General features: G+C 42.4%; 1 protein-coding gene across 1 annotated transcript in view; it reads left to right on the forward strand.

Moving 5' to 3' along the window:
• Window positions 1-3,915: 3,915 nt before the first annotated feature.
• FOXO1 (forkhead box O1) overlaps window positions 3,916-19,131 on the forward strand; it is a 97,927-nt gene continuing 82,711 nt past the window's right edge. Inside the window, exon 1 of the mRNA XM_079136165.1 lies at window positions 3,916-4,975. Within this exon, the coding sequence (XP_078992291.1) occupies window positions 4,349-4,975 (627 nt within the window). The 5' untranslated portion in view covers window positions 3,916-4,348. The remainder of the gene's footprint in view (window positions 4,976-19,131) is intronic.

The raw sequence follows: 19,131 nt of genomic DNA on the forward strand, positions 1-19,131 counted from the left end.
GTTTTTTGTTTTTGTACTGGGATTGAACCCAGCACTTAACCACTGAGCCACATCATCAGTCATTTTTAATTTTTTTTTAAATTTTGAGGCAGGGCCTCGCTAATTTGCTTAGGGCCTCTCTAACTTGATGAGGCTGACCTGGAACTTTCAATCCTCCTGCCTTAGTTCCCAAGTTGCTGGGATTCCAGGCATGTGCCACCACACCCAGCAAGATTTTATGAAGCCTAATTCTGAATTGTGGCAAGAGTTTCCAGGTTGGAGTCTTCTAGATCTCACATGCAACATAACTGTCAAATGTTCTGTTTTTGGTTTGTTGTTGAAACACAAAATTATTTAAAGTACATATGGCATCATATAAGACAAACCAATTTTTCCTCCAGTACTACATCAGCGATCAGCTAATTAGAAATTCCATTTTTAAATGTTAAACCTTAGAATACAGAATATTTCAGTATGTGTGTAAGGCTGTATTTACCACAAAATAGAAACCTGACATCCTGGAGAGATATTCACCATTCATCTATGCTAACTTTCTGGCACAGGACCCTCTGCATATGGGTGGGCCCTCTGAGTCAGCCAAATCTGAAATTTGATAAACTCTTGCCTCCTGTTTTTACACCCGAACTGACACAGTCAGACTCTATGTATCATATTAAAAACACATGCACTCTAACTACACAGCCATTACCTCTTGTTAATGATTTTTATCAACGAATGACAAGCAACTTGGTTAGTTACTATAAAATGCTAACGGTCTCTTCTTTCATTCTTCTATTACTATCCTGAACTCTCTTAGTGGGTTGTTTGTTTACAATCACATGTGACTCTCTTTCCCTGTTATAATGTGATGGAAATAGGGCTAAATTAGATCAGGGAAAAATGAACTGATTATTTTAAAACAGCAATTAATTTCTTACTGCTTAACTTGAACATTTATGCACATTAGTTTTCCAAGTAAATCAGTAAATGCCTTGTTAAACTTCCTTTCTGCCAAAAATGCCCTACCATCTGTGTTCTACATGGCAGCATTTTCTTATTTAATACATATGTCCCCCCTTTTTGAGAAGCATGTTAAGAGTTTTAATGTGACAAGAAGCAGAAATAAAATAGTGAAAACACATTGTGTTTCAAACACGAATGCAAGGTTCAGATTTTGTGACATTCAGAGAATTTGGTATTTCATGTGCCATCCATTAATTTTATGGAAATGTTATGAGGCCTCAATGTTAGAAAAATCTTAATTTTAATGTGTATGCAGAGTTATTGGATTGTTCCAAAGGGAGTTAAGGACCTAGTGTTTAGAATAGGTTGAATTGCATCAAATAGTCTGAAAAAATTCCACAAAGGTAATGCCACAAAAAAACGAAGTAATGGAATATAAAGAGTTTTTGCTTGGTGGCTGGATATATAGCTCAGTGGTACAGTGCATGTCTACCATGCACAAGGCTTTGGGAACTAGGAGATTTGAATTCTGGTCCCAGCACTATTAACTGCCTTTGGGCAAATCACTTAAATTCTCAGCGTCTCCATTTCCTTATTCGTAAATAAAAGGCTTGTCTAAGACTAACAATCACAACACTCCGCATGGTGTCGCACACCTGTAATTCCAGCAACTCAGAGGCTGATGCAGGAGGATGGCAAGTTCCGGCCAGGCTCAGCAATTTTGAGAGGCCCTCAGCAACTTAGCCAGACCCTAATCTCAAAATAAAAACATAAAAAAAGGGGGCTGGGGATGTAGTCGGTAGAGCACTGATGGGTTCAATACCCAGAATAAAATAAAGTAAAATAAAATAAGTTTGGCAGAACAGTGTCAAAAATATCAAGAGTTTGGGGAAAATCTATAGGAAAACTTCCATAACCAAACACTCTTCTGTGATTGAGGCCCTGAAAACCCAGAACAGAATTGAAGGCAAGGCCAAATTCGTAGCTGGTTTTCTTTGCCAAGAATGATCCAGTATGTCACCGCCTATTTGTAGGGTGCGGCTGTCTGAATGGGGGCTCCTTCTGCAGAGTGTAATTGGAAAGGTTGGGGGTAGGAGTTGTACTTTGTGGCCTTCCCTTGAGCTCATCATCTGGGTTACTGAGGTCCCCTAGAGGTTGGCAGAGGAGGCCCGACCTATTTAAATTTGATAGTAGATGTGAAGAGACCACTAGAGGAAGAGGGTGCCAATGAACCCCTATTTCCAACCTATCCGCCTCAAAATCCCCACTCCGCCTCCATTATCAGTGGAAAGCTGCTGTGATAAATGGATTATGAGGAAATATATAGAGAGGAATAAATAAATAAATCTCTAAATCCTTTTAACTTTTTAAGAGGCCTAGTTTTTTAGCTGTTACTTGAAGAATTACTTGTAAGAAAGGGATTTTTTTTTTTAAAGAATTAGGAGCTGTGGTTTTGAACAAGATATTTAAACCCTACTGAGCATCTTCCATTCTAAATGATCCCATCCCTCTAAAAGGAAATGCCTTCCATATTCCGCCTAAAAAAGCAAGAGCAAAACAAAACAAAACTTGAAAACTGTCTCTTCTGCTCCACGACAGACAGTGAGGCCATTGTCTTCTACCTTTGGCCTCATGGATCCTGTACAGGACGTCCCGAACCAGGATCCCAGAGGAGGAAAGGTGGGGGTGGGGGTGGGGGCTTGGTTGATGTAGCAGCAGGCAGCCCGAAAGAACCTGGGGTTAGGGCAGGGTTGCGCCCCAAGACTCTGCTCTTATCTCTTCTTGCGTTTTTACTCAACACCGCATCACTTCCATCCTAAATAAAAAAGAAACAAGGAACCAGCTAAGCTTAATTAGGGGTAAGTAAGTGACAAGGTTCTCATTAAACTTTGTCCTCTGACCCCTTTGCCACTGCCTGTTTTTGGTGGACCTAATGAGGTTTCCGCTCAGGGGAAGAGGTTCCCACCGAGGGTATGCGGTCTAGGGTGCCTTTGGATCTGCGTGTGCGTGTTCCTCCGGAGTATCTTCTCCCCACGCCGAGCCCCTCTCCCCAATTTTCTTAGGCTTTTAGGTTGAGAATGCAGTGAATCCGGAGAGTGGCTGAGGGCTGGGCAACTGGCCCAGTGTAGACCGAACGGCTGAGGCTCAGCTCCCGGGTGCCCACAGGTGGGATCCCTGCGCTGGCCGGCGGGCAGCGCGCCCTCCCTGCAGACCAGACCTGCAAGGGCCGCGGCGCTGGGGGGCGTGTGCGGCCCGCGGGGGCGGGGGGAGGGACTTGACAGATCGCAGCGAAAGAAAACATTCTACAAAACAAACACCACCGACTTCCCCACGTCGGTCTCTAAAGACGTGGTGGGAGGAACTGAGAGGGGGCGACTGCGTGGAATTCCGCGAGGTCGCCTCTGCCGCCCACCCGCGCCTCCGCAGCGAGCGGCGTCCTGGGCCCTGCCCCACCCGGGTTTGGGCTCGGAGCGGGGGCGACTCGTTTGGGCGAAGCAGGCGACTAGTTCCACTTGGGCTTCGCGAGTACTCGGCTTTGCTCCTCCGTAGTAAACAAAAGTGTCTTCGCCGCTGATTTGCCTCCTAGCAATCAAAACACTGAGAGGGTGAGAGACTCACAGAAACACTCAAGAATTACCATGAAATAATAACAGATTCAAAAGGGGGGGGGAGAGGGGGGAGGGGGAGAGAGCGAGAGAGAGAGAGAGAGAGCGAGAGAGCGAGAGAGAGAGAGAGAGAGAGAGAGAGAGAGAGAGAGAGAGAAAAGAGAGAGAGCGACCGTAAGAGAGAAAGAGAAAAACACCCCACTACCCCCCACCAACCCACTGCCTCCTCCCCGTGGAAAACCGGCCCCCGCCCAGGCCCGCGCCCACTGGCTGCCTGGGAGGCAGCGCCGCACTCGCATTGGCTGTACGGGCTGTCAATTAGGGGCGGGCCGGCGCGCGCGCCGCCGCGGGCGGGGGGCGGCAGCAGATCCCGTAAGTCGGGCGGCCGCGTAGTTGCTGCAGCCGCCGCCGCCACATTCAACAGGCAGCACCGCCGCGGTCGCGCCGCCCGGAAAGCGAGCGGCTCGCGGCTCGCGGCGTCCGTCTGTCTGTCCTTGTGTCCGCGGTCCTGTCAGCAGGAGCGCGGCGCCGGCGCTGCCCGGTCCGGCGGCTCCGGCCCGCCGTCCCGTCCGCGCAGCGAACCTGGAGAAGCCTGGATGTTGATGGACCCGCGAAGTTAAGTTCTGGGCTCGCTCTTCCACTCCGCCGCGCCTCCTCCCGGTTTCCGTCCGCTCGCGGCACCGACCTCGGCCCCCCAAATCTCAGACCGGCTCTTGGCGCCCCCTCCCCCTCCGCACCCTGGTGCTGCGCTCTCCCGGTTCTTGGCTCTCCCGCGGCTGGGGGAGGGGCGGGGGGTCACCATGGCCGAAGCGCCCCAGGTGGTGGAGATCGACCCGGACTTCGAGCCGCTGCCCCGGCCGCGCTCGTGCACCTGGCCGCTGCCCAGGCCGGAGTTTAGCCAGTCCAACTCGGCCACCTCCAGTCCGGCGCCGTCGGGTGGCGCAGCCGCGAACCCCGACGCCGCAGCGGGCCTGCCCCCAGCCTCGGCGGCGGCTGTCAGCGCCGACTTCATGAGCAACCTGAGCTTGCTGGAAGAGAGCGAGGACTTCCCGCAGGCGCCCGGCTCCGTGGCGGCGGCGGTGGCGGCGGCCGCAGCTGCCGCCACCGGGGGGTTGTGCGGGGACTTCCAGGGCCCCGAGGCGGGCTGCCTGCATCCGGCGCCGCCGCAGCCCCCGCCGCCCGGGCCGCTGCCGCAGCACCCTCCGGTCCCCCCCGCCACCGCAGGGCCGCTCGCGGGGCAGCCGCGCAAGAGCAGCTCGTCCCGCCGCAACGCGTGGGGCAACCTGTCCTACGCCGACCTTATCACCAAGGCCATCGAGAGCTCGGCCGAGAAGCGGCTTACACTGTCGCAGATCTACGAGTGGATGGTCAAGAGCGTGCCCTACTTCAAAGATAAGGGTGACAGCAACAGTTCCGCGGGCTGGAAGGTGAGCGACCTCGGGGCGCGCGGCCAGACCTGGGGGGCGCCGCGGGGCAGGCGAGGGGAGGGTTTTGCAGGTTTGCCTGCCTGAAAGCTGAGGGCAAGAGAGTGGCGCGCGTGGAGCGAGCGGGCGAGAAGTGGCAGGTGTGGTGGGAGGCTTGCCCGGGACTGGTCGGGGGACTAGTGTAAATGTGTCTGTGCGGGCGCGCGCGCAAGAGAGAGAGTTTTGGTGGGACGGGGAAAGGGTTTGGGGTTTAAGGAGTGAAGAAATTAACGCCAAGAAGTGGACTTAGGGATGAGCAGAAAAGTTTGCCGGTAAAACGAGAACGGGATTCACTCGGGAAGGTTGTCCTTTTTTCTGTAGCACCTCCGCGGGGAGGGCGGCCCCTTTCCGCCCCCGCGGCGCGCGTTCCTCCAGCCTTGGGCCGAGCTGCCGAGTCTTTGCTGCGCGAGGCCAACCAGAGCACGACGGGGGACACCGGAGACCCCGCCTGGCGCTCATGCTGCAGGTGTAGGGGACAGGCAGGGCACAACCGGTTGGGGATGGTGCGGGACGGGCCGCGCAGGTTCTGGAGGCCAGTGCGCATTTTGCTTTGTTTTGTTTTTATCCAGAGTGGCTCCGACTTCAGGGGGCAGGCGCGCGGAGCCTGAGGTAGCGCCTCCGACACGTGCGAAGGGGCGGCCACCGCCTGTGGAGCGCCGGCGCCTGGCCGCGCTGGGCGAGCTAAAGTTCAAGTGTGACCCTCGGCGGGGGCGGGAGCTGGCGGCGGCGAGGGAGGGATCGCGGGCTCAGGAAGCTAGCGCCTTTAAAGGGCCAGCGCGTCCGGGCCTTGGGTTCCAGCACTTTTTCATGGAGGGAAGCGCCCCAAACTTGGTCTCGAGTATGTTTGAGGCTCGTAGTTAGAAACGGAGTGACCAGAAACTGGAAGTGTCGTGTGCGCCTTCTCTTGCCTCCCACCTAAGTGCTATGAAGCAGTGAGGGGCAGAGCCCAGGAGCTTTGGGACTGATGTTTGGGGGAAGTGCGAGTGGAGGTGCGCGCCTCGGGAACTGGAAGGGACCTCCTTCCTCGACTGAGGATTGTATATTTATAGAGCCTAGAGGCACAGGGTGGGGGCTGGCACCTCCCTACCCCGAGGTTTAGAAGGCCCTGTGGTCCCTAGGACTGGAACTGGAAGGCTTACCGGGAAGTCTAGCAGACTCGCGGCCTCCCCTTACTGACGGTTTCTCACGGTCACAGGTGGTGGGATTGATATAAGGGCTCTTCAGTTGAACAGTCACCTTTCTCACTCCTTTCTTGTTCCTCATCATGACTGTACTGCTGTAAAGATCAGTCTTTACCGCGCGATTGGTATACCAAGGTTGTTTCACATAGTCTTCCCTGCGCTTAATGTGAAAAAGGTCAGGTTACTCATGTTATATTGAAATTCCAGGAGAAGGAGCCAAGAGTTATTTTATTTTTTCCAAAGTGTTTTCAAGGTATCACTTTTAACTTCATTACTAGGCATTACATGCAATTTTGCCAAGTGTTTCAAAAAAGTAAAGCACATTCTTTACTTTAAGCTGGACCTATTACACATTCTAAGTCACAAAATCAGGATTGTCAACCAAATCCAATTTTATTTAACATTTGATTTTAAGTACTTGACTGACTTGCTTATCTATCAATCCTCCTTCAGCTATTAGAAAACATTTGGCATTTGAAAAATTCTTTTGTGGGGGCATTCAAAGTACAGTGTGTACTTAGACCATTCTTTTATGTCTTTGGAAATGCATACAACCTACTTCTGGACTTGCTGGAGTGCCTTTAAAGATAGAGAAGGCAGTGTGTTAGGATATTTTTAGTTTTGTCTCAAATGGCATTGCCAAGGGATTCTTAAACTAGGAGTATAACTTAAATCTAAAAACAGATTCCAAGATTATATTATTTGGTTGATCAATTTAATAGGTTCTTGTTTAATTTTTTTAAGAATAATTTTATTTTATTAAAAAAATAACTTGCTTACTGGGGCCAGGAGACATGTTAAGTGTCTAAAATTGGAGGCCCAGCAGCAGCAGCTCCCACTGAACCTAGTGGAGTTTGGCAGGGAGCAGGCTGCCTTTCTTAAATGAGTACATGTTTCAGGTGTAATGGGAGTCAGTGGGTGCAAGTCAGAGTGCATTTTCAGTTTGAGTAAAAGGGTATTTTAAGAAGAAAGGAAACAACCTGAACTCTTTTAACTCATAACTAGTCTTCTGGTTAGAGTTTTCATAAAAATGAGTTACTTGCAAAACCAAGTTTCACTCTCAGATCTAAAAGATTAAAAATTCATAAAAGGGAGAAATTACACTATGACTTTTAATTTAAGAATCCACTTCTAAAATGCAAATGAACCCAAACTTAACTGTTTTAGGACTGAGGAGAGGTTGCTTTGGAACAAAATATTTCCTGGGATTTACTCCTGGGAATTAGACTGAATCTTTAATTACATATAGTTTCTTGTGCTCTATTTCCTGGGGCCTGCCTGAGAATTTAAAACTCATTTGCTGCATAGGACAGTAATTGGAAAGTGGTTAGTATTTAAAAACTTCAATCTTTTAATGTAGTCCCTTAGATACCGGTTTTATTTGAGACATATGCCTCATGTTTATGGGGATGTACGTGACATCTGTCTTAAACTTGTTTTAGCATTGGCTAGAACTATCATAAGGTTTTAAATAAAGTGGAACCTAAGACTTTGGAAAGCCCAGGATCTTTTAAACCAGGGCCTTATTTATAAATAGTGAAACTTCATTTCCATGACCAGTTTTCTCACATAGAAAGTTTTCTAAAGCCTGGGAAGTAGTATTGTGAGCTCTGATTTTTTTTTTTTTTTTTTTTTTCTCTTTCTGTTTTTTAAGTGGTGGTCTGAGTTGAATCTTTTTGTTTGATATTATTTAGAACACTTCATTTAAGAATGTTTTCACTATAGTATTTTAGTGTTGTTAAAAGAGATTTTTAGACTGCTTTATTATGAAATAGCTGAGATATCCTATGTTTTTGTGGTAAATTCTTGAGGAAATGATAGGAAGAGTAATTTTTGGGCAGTAGCTTTTTTTTTTTTTTTTTTTGGTACCCACTTTAGTACTGAAAAGAAGGCATCTTAATTTTCATGTAAACTTAAAAACATTGAAGTTATTTAAGACCTGAAAATTGCCAGAAGGGTACTAGCAGACAAATATTTCTTAATTTCATGCTCCGCACAGGGAATCTTCTTGGTGGCCATGTGAAAAGGGGATGAGAGAATATTCAGTGGTAAGTTAGAATCCCTAGTAGGCCAGAAATGTTTTTCCGTGTTTGTACTTTTGACTTTTTCATCCAGCTCCAGAACTGCAGTTTGATTTAGACTTTTCTAAGACAGCAGCTCTATATTTGCCTGGAATTTCTTTGGGAGAACCTGAACTATTTGCATTTTTCTGGAATACTTTGCCCTTGGAAATTACCCAGTACCCTGGTATCATGGGAATTTACCAGCCATTTTTTGGGTGTTAAGTGTGTGCTAGCTTTTGGGGCTTTCTGGAATCCTCTTGGAAAGGCAATATAAATCTCGTAGTGATTTCAGAGAGCAGATTTATCAGTTGCATGGAAGATAGTGGGTTTGTCCCAACTTTCTTGCAACTTAAGACTTACCTTGGCCTTCACAGCAACAACTCGCAGAAACTTGCCCAAACCTCCAGGATCTCCCTTGGGTTAGATAAACACTTGGTTTATACAAAATTGTGAAGTTGGTGGTGTTATTCTTTAGTTGTGAAATAGGACTAGATAAACTTGAAAAAAAAAGTTTATATTCTGGTGTCTAAAGGGTAGAAGGCTTATATTCCGAATGGATGTGCTATATACAGACATACTCAGGTATGGAAGCATCCTTCCTCTTTGCTTATAAGGACTAACAAAAAATCAATGACACAAATTTTTTATAGAGAATGAGTACTTGTTAATTTTTGGTTTTCTAAGGAATATATGAAACATGAAAGTACATTTTTGTGCATCAATAATTTCATATGGTTCAAGCTTTAAAAAACTTTTTCCCAGTGGCATTCCAGTTTTTACTCCCCTCAGCCTACTGTGGTTTATCAGCTTTCATGTTAAGCACTGCAAATGTTGAATCTTAGGTTGACTTCTTACTGTCATTTGGAAGGTATTTGGACCACTTTCCTTTTTTTTTCTTTCAATCTTCTTCCTTTAGCTTTGATAAAAGCTAAGAAGCAAAACGTACTTTATCATTTATCTAAATGCACATCCAGGGGGCTGGGAAGATCGCTCAGTCGGTAGAGTGCTCGCCTTGCATGCACAAGGCCCTGGGTTCGATCCCCAGCACCGCAAAAAAAAAAAAAAAAAAAAAAAAAATGCACATCCATACTTCTCATTCTGATATTAATCCTTATTCAAATGGAAAGCAAAATCTGCAACCCCTTTCAGCATAGTGTGTAGTGAATTTTTACCTAAGCATGTTACTTAAATAAGGGCATAAATTCAGTAGGTGTCCTCTATTTCAGACCATATTTATTGTAGGGAAAAAAACAAGTGAGCACTGTGAGTGTTATTACCCTCTACAGTCTCATTCTTATTTTTGTTCTGAAAATTGCTAAAGGTGTTAGTGCCCTGTGGTCAGTAATCAACTAAGCCTAGGGGATGGGGGCTATGTCTAAACTTTTACTTTGAGAAATTACATTGTACTATTCTGGTCCTCCCCTCAGTCTGACTTCTCCCTGTGGTTCACTTATTTTTCCTTCTCTTATTCTCAGTTCTAAGTATATTCCATGACTAGTTGTGGATTTTTTTTTTTTTTGGTTACTGAGGATTGAACTTGGGTACATTCGACCACTGAGCCACATCCCTCAGCCCTATTTTGTATTAGAGACAGGGTCTTACTGAGTTGCTTAGTGCCTCGTTTTTTGCTGAGGCTGGCTTTGAATTCATGATCCTCTTGCCTCAGCCTTCTGAGCCACTGAAGGGCATTATAGGCATGGGCCACTGTGCCTGGCTTATTTGTGAACTTTTTCTCTGGTCTTATTCTAATTCTTTAACTGACCAATGTCTCCAGTTACCTGAAGGCCATAAATAGCCCACTTTGACCTCAGATTCCACATATCTAAACCCAAACTACTGTATTTCCCCCTACTCTCACGTACGTTTCTTATCTTTGGGTCCCCAGTTGGGCTAAATGGTTTAGTTAGCCATTGTCCCAGTTTTCAAACTTGGTTTTTCTTTTCAGCACTATTATGGTGTTTAGTATCTCCAAGTCTGTTAATTCTTCTTTCTCAGGGTTTCTTGAGACTTCTACTTCCCAGCCCGTAACTGTTCTGGTAGGCTAAATCATATTATTTCAGGCCTAGGCCATCATGTTTTCAGAACTTGGATCATCTTGTGCCCCTACTGGAAATTCTGCACATTTTACTTGATATTTGTTTTAGTCATTTTTTTTGCTGCTATGGTCAAAAGACCTGACAAGAACAAATAGAGGAAGAAAAGTTTATTTTGGGACTTTCAATTTCAGAGGTCTCAGTCCACAGACAGCCTGCTCCATTCCTTGGGCCTGAGATGAGGCAGAACACCATGGTGTAAGTGTGTATTGTGGAGGAACTGGCTCAGGACACAATCATCAGAAAGCAGAGAGAGACTACGATCAGCTCACAAAATATATACCCTTAAAGCCAAAATTTTCTATCCAATTATATGTTTGTTTTTGCAATATAAAAAGTTATGAAAGGCCAGGTGTTGTGGTGCATACCTATAATCCCAGTGACTCCTGAGTCTGAGGCAGGAGGATCATAAGTTTGAAGTCACCTTGGGCAATTTAGCAAGACCCTTTCTTAAAATAAAAGGATAAATTTAAAGAAAGATTTGGAGTTGTAGTGGTAGAACACCCCTAGTCTCAATCCTTAGTACCATCCCTCAATAAAACTGAAAAAAAGGTATTTATTTATTTATTTATACATGTCTGCATATGTACATACATGGAATTGAACCTGGGGTATTCTGAGCTTTATCCTCGCATTGCCCCCAGGCTTCTCTTGAATTCCCAGTTCTCCTGACTTACCCTCCTGGAATTACAGGTATGCACCCCTGTTCCTGTCTAGTTTTAATTTTTTAAATGCAGCTTTTTTTTTTTTTCCCCTTTTTTCTTTTTGGTCATGCTGGGGCTTGAACCCAGGGCCTCAAGTATCTAAGCAAGGTCTCTACCACTGAGCTATTCCCTCCCCCTCAACCTAAAATTTTAGGAACACATTCACTCATATATGAATATAGAGAAATGCAATTTTAAATGCAATTTAAAACCAATAAACTGCATTTAATTTTTAAAATAGCATAGAGGTTCAATCCCCCATACTCCTCCCAAAAACCCAAACTGTATTGTGATGTATCAAAAGGCAGGAGTACAGATTTATTAAAACTTACCCATTTTAGAAACAACACAAGTGTTAAAAACTATTTTACTAGTATGTTTATACTTGTAGACAGTTTGAAAGATAGTCTGCTGGGAGATGGGAGACAGTTAAGCAAAAATAGATGGTAAAGCCTACTGCTGTGAGGTTTTATTAAATGTATGTTACCTTTCACATGGAGAAAACAGCTTTCAGAGCACACTAGACATCACACTTGCATGGTTGTTAATAACGCCAAGCTAATCTAGTTAAAATCAGTAGAAAATAATAGGGAATTGACCGATCTAATTTTTTTTTCAACTACTATTATTGTTTTAGATCCAGTGAAGTTCAAAATTTTGGCCTGTCTTTGGTCTTTTCGTTCTGTAAGTAGAGCTGTATTATGTAAAGCATCCTTATCCTTCAGCTCATATCTCATCTTGGTTCTAATTTGGAAGGGAAAAAGGAGGGTCCTATCTCAAGGGAGGAGAAGCAGAATTCAGTGTGTAGGCCTGTGGGGAGAACATTCCTTTCAGGATAGCTTTCTAACATTGTCAGGTGAGTTCTTTAACTCTTAGGGTGAAGAGATGTCTGCCTTCACAGAGAAGAGCCACCTCCGAAGTGTTGTGTCTCATTGGTCTGCACACAAGCATGCCTGCTCTGGGAATTGGAGTTGTCTTCAGCAAGCCCTATTTCAGTCGCACATGGAAATTCTGAGGCTGTCACCTTTTTCAGTGTGACTTGGCTCCAACATCACTGTATAGATCTTTGAGCTCTAAAAAGAGAATCTTTTTTTTTCTGCTTTGATGTATTTTCCCTCCTAGATGATATTTGTCTCAATTACAGTGTAATTCTTTATGTGTCTTAAGTTACAGAACTGGTCCTAATGCCATACCCTGTGACTAACAGCTATAGGAGCTACTGCCTGATTTCATCTAATTAAAGTGAAGAAGTGATGCGAGTGGAAAGAGAGGGGTGGTTTGTTTCTGGTTGTTCTCTGTCTCTTTTTAATTAGAGCTTTATAGTTATGCATTCTGGTCATTTTCTTTTGTTTGATTAGAAGATATTTCTTGGCTAAACAAGTTTTCCTCAATTGCTGTTTCTCATAAATCTGGAAAACAGGTCATATTTTGTCTCTACATTTATTACACTAGGAATTTGATAAACATTTGATTTAAGAAAAAACGTGTTTCTGTTTACAACCATGGTTACCCCATCTTGAAGTTGATACAGTGCTGTCTTGCCCTTCTTGTGAGGAGCCTCTGTAATTGGTTTGCACAGTTAACAGTTTGAAAGTAGCTAAATGAACCTGGCTTCAGGAAAGGGAGGGGTTCTCACCGTTTGCTTTTGTAACTTAGACGATGAACCTTGTAAGTCATATTTGGGTCTTAAGCAAGACAGGAGCCTAAGAAAGCAGTAAGGGGTGGGGTAGAAAAGGTGTTCTCAGTGACCTGGTGGTCTGAAGAGTTAGCTGAGTCCTGGAGGCACTGAGTTTTGCCTCCTTAGTGTTTCCCCTCTCTTTTCATATCAGTTTTCCTTTTTTAATATAGAAAATTGGTGCTTTTCCCCCACTAGTACTATGCCCTGGAAGCCTGCCATGCAAGGGGGGGAGGGAAGACCCTTCTTATTAAATAAGAATTCCCACAAACACTCAGAGGGTCTTTATCTTTGCAGGGTGGCCAGGGTAACAGTGAAAAAAACAAACAAACAAACAAAAAAAAACCATTCTACGTACCGTATCTGAAAAGAAATGCATTTAGACTTCAAATCTAATTGGGAGAGAGAAATTATAATTATCACCTAATTCCAAGGCTTGAAAATATTGTATATCCTTCAAAACTTGAAAACAAAACCACATAAATATTTGGGAATGGTCTGTACAAGTAAATGTGAAATACTTAAGACAGTTTGATTACTTGGAAGCAAGGTCAGAGGAAATGATTTGCATATGGTTTAACTAGAAACCTTATTTTGGCAAGATTCTTCAAGTAGTAACTGTTAAAATACGTATTGTTTTCTATTTTGGCATGAAAAAAAGTTTAAGTCTTCTATAACCTGAAGTGTAGACATAAATAATATTAAGATAGGCGATTTCAGTCACCATAATTTTATAACACAGATGGTGTAGCTTCTTGACCTGCATGCTGAGGCTTAATTTGCAGAATCATTGATTTGTCACACCAGTGAGAGCTCAGTGTCAGGTGTCAGTCCTCCAGTCTGTACTTTGAATACTGGAGAATCCCAGATACCTGAAGGCAAGAGTTAGTTACCTCATCTGTCTGCATTAGGGTTACCTTCTTGAATGGGGTGGAATGGAGGTGGAAGGGAGCAGAGGGGAACTAGCAGAACTTCTAAATATCAACTGTGTTTGTTTGCCTACTTGGTAGGAAACTGGTTGCATTTCTAAACTTGAATGGAAAAGTATTCTCTCTGGATGGGAAAGCCATCATGAAATTTACATACAGTGAATGTGAAAGCTTACTGTGGGCCATTTTACTGAATAGAGTTTTCTGTAATCTGTGTGACTGAATTGGCCTCTCTCCTTAAGGAGAATTTGAATTTGATTTTTTGAATTTGATTGTCTCTTTAGTGGCCCACTATGGCATTTGCATACACTGTATTCACATATCTCTACTCACTCTCTTCTGTTACTTGTGTGCTTATTAGCAGTTTTTTGAATTTGAGGTATTGGTGAAATAGAACAAATTCTGTAGGTCCTAGATTTATATCGTATACATTTGTATTAACATTAAGATTTTCAGATTATGATATAACATTGATTTTAAAAGTTCAGCATTTGATATCTTTACATTTTAGAAGAGGTCACCAAAATGGTTTTTGCTTTTTCTCTCCTGAAGTATTTGGTAAAATAAATGTTAAGGAAATTTTATGAGGTTTAAAAACTTCTGTAATTATGCATGTTTTGATGTTCTTTTTTAGTTCTGTAATTGATACTTCACCAGCTGCGACCACACTGCCCTGCTAGTCTTGTAATATTCTATTCCAGTAATCCTGGGATGCTTTTTTAAGGTGCTTCATATTTCTCAAAATGTCATTTTGACACCTTTGATGATCTGAGTTATACTGAGAGCATACTTGAAAAATAAAAAGAAAGCAGAAAGATTATTCATGTAAAAATTTAAAAGCATAATTGTCACAAACTTCAAGAATTACCCTGCTTGCTCTTGAAGGGTTGCATGCAGTTGGCAGTGTCCCTGATGCCATGGGATCAGAGACTACCTTTCCACAGTGAGATTATCTTGGAGTTCTCTCCATGCTGCTCTACTCAGAAAAAAATGCTCTTAATCTGTTCAGCTTAGTTGGGTTTCAAGCCATTTAATAAGTTGTTTAAATGTTAAAGTTTGTGCCATTGCCTTTCTAGTGTGTTTATAAGAGCAAAGAATGGAGGGTTTGGGAGATATAGAATTAAATGGAGAGAATATTATATTGATACAGATGTAGTTAATTATACTGAATGTTTTTCTTCCACAGACTATCAGAAGGTGCATGTTTGAAGTTAGTTGACTTCAGAATTCATTAGCCATTTGATTGCATGCCTTATAAATTAATAGTTATAAGAATAAGTTTTTTTTTTTTTTTTGGCGGTACTGGGGGATTGAACCTAGGGCCTTGAGCTTGCAAGGCAAGCACTCTACCAACTGAGCTATCTCCCCAGCCCCCAAGAATAAGTCTTAAAATAATGATTACCGTGCCATGTGGTCTCATGCCACAGTATAAAAAATTAAATACTGACAGTTTCAAGAAGGGGATCCTATTTAATTTTTTAGTTATGAAAGTATAAAGACATTTTCATCAAAGACAAGTTACTAATGGTTATGGACTAATCATGGCTTCTACCTGAATTTTTATAAAAGAGGTAAGAAGAGAAAAAGGAAAACACTTTCAACCATGGAAATCATGAGCTAAGGTTGATTCTGTCTCCCCACCTCCATTTGTCTTTCAAATATCTCATTTTAAGGAGTACTGGAAAGAAGAAAGGGAAAAATAAAAACTTATTTCAGATTCTAGGGTAATGCACCAGAGGGATTCTTTTCATGATTAAATTCTTTGTAATCCTTAACTTGTGTGACTATACCCCTGGGATTTGAAGTGGAGACACTCCCACTCCCTCTTAGTCACATGTCCTATTAACCTTGATTCTCTGTGGTTTACTGAGACTATTTCAGGGACTCACTTAAAAAAAAATGACTTCCATTTAACAAATTTTTTCTCTTCTTGCCTTTTCACTTTTTGCAGAAAAGCTCACTCTCCTGAGGAGATGTCTCTGCTCCCTCAAGTTGCTGTCTTGTTCCTAATGGCCTAAAACAAGTTAGCAGTCACCTTCTGCAGACCTATGTAGGGCATACCATATCAGGGGCCCACTGAACCAGAGCAAAATGAGTTGTTAGATCACATATATAATACAAATGAACTTGACTGTTCTTTAGACAGCATACCCTTGTAGGTCTAGAAAATTTAATCTAATGCCCTTTCCATCTTTCATTGGGTGAAAGCTTTTGGATTTATAGTTACTAATTCTGGCTATAAATATATTAATAGTATTTTGGCTTGGCCAGATATGGGGCATGACCTTTGACATCCTGCTTGACTGTGCATGGGAATTTAACATCCTTCAATTTAGATGGAATTCCCTTGTTTTGTTTCCTGTGATAGCATGGGGAAATACACATTTTGGCTCTTTCACCCAGAGGTGGAGCAAGACAGGAAGAAAGTAAAATTGGAATGCATGAAGAGGATATTAATGACTTTATTTCTGCTGGGTGTGGTTAAATTGGCATGCTTTTATAGACATCTGAGACTATGAAAGTATTTAGTTAGTGCAAAACACTAAGAAGATGCTATAATCATACTTAGTTTTTATTTTCTTTGATCTAGATTCATTATTCTTTTTTTGACTAGTTAGACATTTTAGGGTCTTTGAACTGTTGCATTTAAGTACACATGGTGGTAAAAACTAAAATCACTGTCATGTCTTTTTGTTGATGCTTTTTCTAGTCCTACATATATCATCAACAGCTAAGTAGAGCTGCAAAAAGAAACTGGTTTGTATTTCTCCCTGAGAAAGAGGAATGTTTTGCTGCTGTTAATTAGAAGTTTACATCTGTGATTTTTATTTCCTCAATATAACCAGAACTACCGTCAATAATTATCCATTTTGAATTGCCATAGAACTCGAAATATTCAAAAGCAGAAATTTGTTGAAGTCAGAGTTTCATAGTATTTTCCTTTTAAAAGTTGGCTGGGCATGATGGCACATGCCTGTAATTCCAGTGACTTGGAAGCCTGGGCAGGAGGATCACAAGTTTGAGGCCAGCATGGGCAAACTAGTGAGACATTATCTCAAAATAAAAATAAAAATAAAAAAGGAATGGGTGTAGCTCAGTGGTAGAACACTCCTGGGTTCAATCCCTCTGGATTCAACCTGGGGTATGTGACTTCACATAAAAATGATCCTAGAAAGGAGAAGGAAGAAAGAGGCAATGAAAGGTCTGGGAAAGAGCTGGGGCAGTCTACTTAAAAGGACCTATGAAACATTTTTCTACCTGGAAAATGTTCTGAATGTGGGTCTTTATGTTATATTTTAGCCCCACCCCCAGTCTTAATATTAAATGGTTAGGACCCCCAGGAGACATTCTGAAAGACATCCTGAACACACATGGGAACGTTTTCCTCCCTAGTTAATTAGTGCCCCGTCACTCCTCCACCCAATTTCTACCCAGTCCCACCCTTCTCCATGACCGAAAATATGGGAGTCTGTTTTTTTGTTTGTTTGGTACTAGGGATTGAACCCGGGGGTGCTTAGCCACTGAGCCAAATCCCCAGCCCTTTTTATTTTTTATTTTGAGACAGAGTCTCACTAAGTTGCTTGGGGTCCTGCTAAATTGCTGAGGCTGGCTTTGAACTCTTGATCCTCCTGCCTCAGCCTCCCAAAACACTGGGATTATAGACATGCAGTACTGTGCCTGGCTCAGGGATTGCTTTGTTCTCAGTTGCCACCTAATGTAGAGTGCCACATATGACTTCTGGGCTTCTGAAGGTACAAATACAAATGGCTCATATTAGAAGGGTGCTAGTTTTTGACCAAACTCTTCTTCCCCATCAACATTTTCATCTCCTCTTTGCTTTTCCTTTTCCTTTTTGGCCCCCTCATTTAAAATATGTGATTCGAATAAATTCCTCTAACCTATTGATGTGAATCAGGGAAAAATTTCTTTAAAGGTCATTTCTGGTTGCTGGCGTGACTTTTTCATTCATAACAACCGTCTTGTATTTACTGCTGCCTTTGGAAATGGTTGTTAAATTTTTAATAGAACAGATCCTATTTGGAGGTATTTGTGAGTAGATTTAACATCTGACAAGTTATCTGTAGAGTTCTCTTAAAATGTTGGCATTCTCATTTGTTTCCTAGTTCATGGGGTTTGGCTCAAGGGCTTTTGAGTTTATTAAACTGTGTAGCAACAGGTTTGAAGAGCAATGGAGTCTTAGTTTGAACAGATTTTAAAGCTTATCAGCTGATTTGCTTGGTTGACCATTTGGAGATTTTTGAGAATCGCTACTTCCCTTCCACATGGTTAGAAAATTTTTTTTAGGACTGGGGATATAGCTCAGTAGTGGAGAGTGCCTAGTGTCCTCTAGGTCCTGGGTTCCATATTATTTCTATATTGAGCCAGTGACTTCTAAAATCTCCCTTTCTTTCATCTCTGATTTGTTTCTTCTTGGAGGTTTGGAAGTTACATTGAATTAGCTTAATTTGTTTCCCCTTTAGATACTTGAAACTAATCCCCTAAATCCTTTTTTCCTAGCCTATTAGCCCTAACTTAAATAAGCTTCTCAGAAGATTTAAATTTCTGTACTTGACTGTCATTGTCAAAATATAGGGTCCTATACTAAGATTTCTGGATGGTAAGTGATCTACAGAGAATACAGTGGAGTCGACAGGACACTAGGCTTCTGGGAGTGTGACTTGAGAAAGCCTGTGTTGGCTGTTGGTTGCTGTGTCATATTTTGAGGTGAAAAGGGTGAAGATGATCAAAAGAAAGACAAAAGGGTGGTAAATGATACCCTGCCATCTGAATTTCACAAAAGGTCATGGAAAAATATATTAAGTAATACAGTATTCTGTGCTTAAATATTGTAAAAGGTTAAAAAAAAGTAGGCTCAACAAAATTTTACTTTTTTTTTTTCGATGCTGGGGATCAAACCCAGGGCCTTATGCTTGCAAGGCAAGCACTCCACCAACTGAGCTATTTCCCCAGCCCAGAATTTTACCTTTAAACTCAATATTTATCAAGTTTTACTATTTAGGTGGATTTGATCAACTGTATATTCATATTCAATTAAACAATATTATCATTAATAATTAATACTAAAAGAAAAACTTCAAATTACAAACTAAGAAAATATATAAATGTATATAAACATTTTGTTGCAAAGGGTATGGTGAGAAGGAAAAGTCTTCTAGTCACAAAAATACACTACCTTGGGTTAGCATTCTATAATGAGAGGGTAACTGAAATGAGAAAGAGGATTCATACACATTGGTTTTTCTTACTGTTAAATGATAAGGTCAATTATTTTTAAAATAAAGTGAGAATGAAATCACAACAGCATTTTCCATTTTCAGGACTGGGATGGGATTATGGCTCAGTGGTAGAGTGCTTGCCTAGCATGTGGGAGGCAGTGGGTTCTATTCTTAGCACCAAATACAAATAAATAAATATTCATCAACAAGTAATGAAAAAAATTTAAAGAAGAATGCA

Source organism: Sciurus vulgaris, assembly GCF_902686455.1.
Source record: "Sciurus vulgaris genome assembly, chromosome: 4".
Taxonomy (NCBI): Eukaryota; Metazoa; Chordata; class Mammalia; order Rodentia; family Sciuridae; genus Sciurus; species Sciurus vulgaris.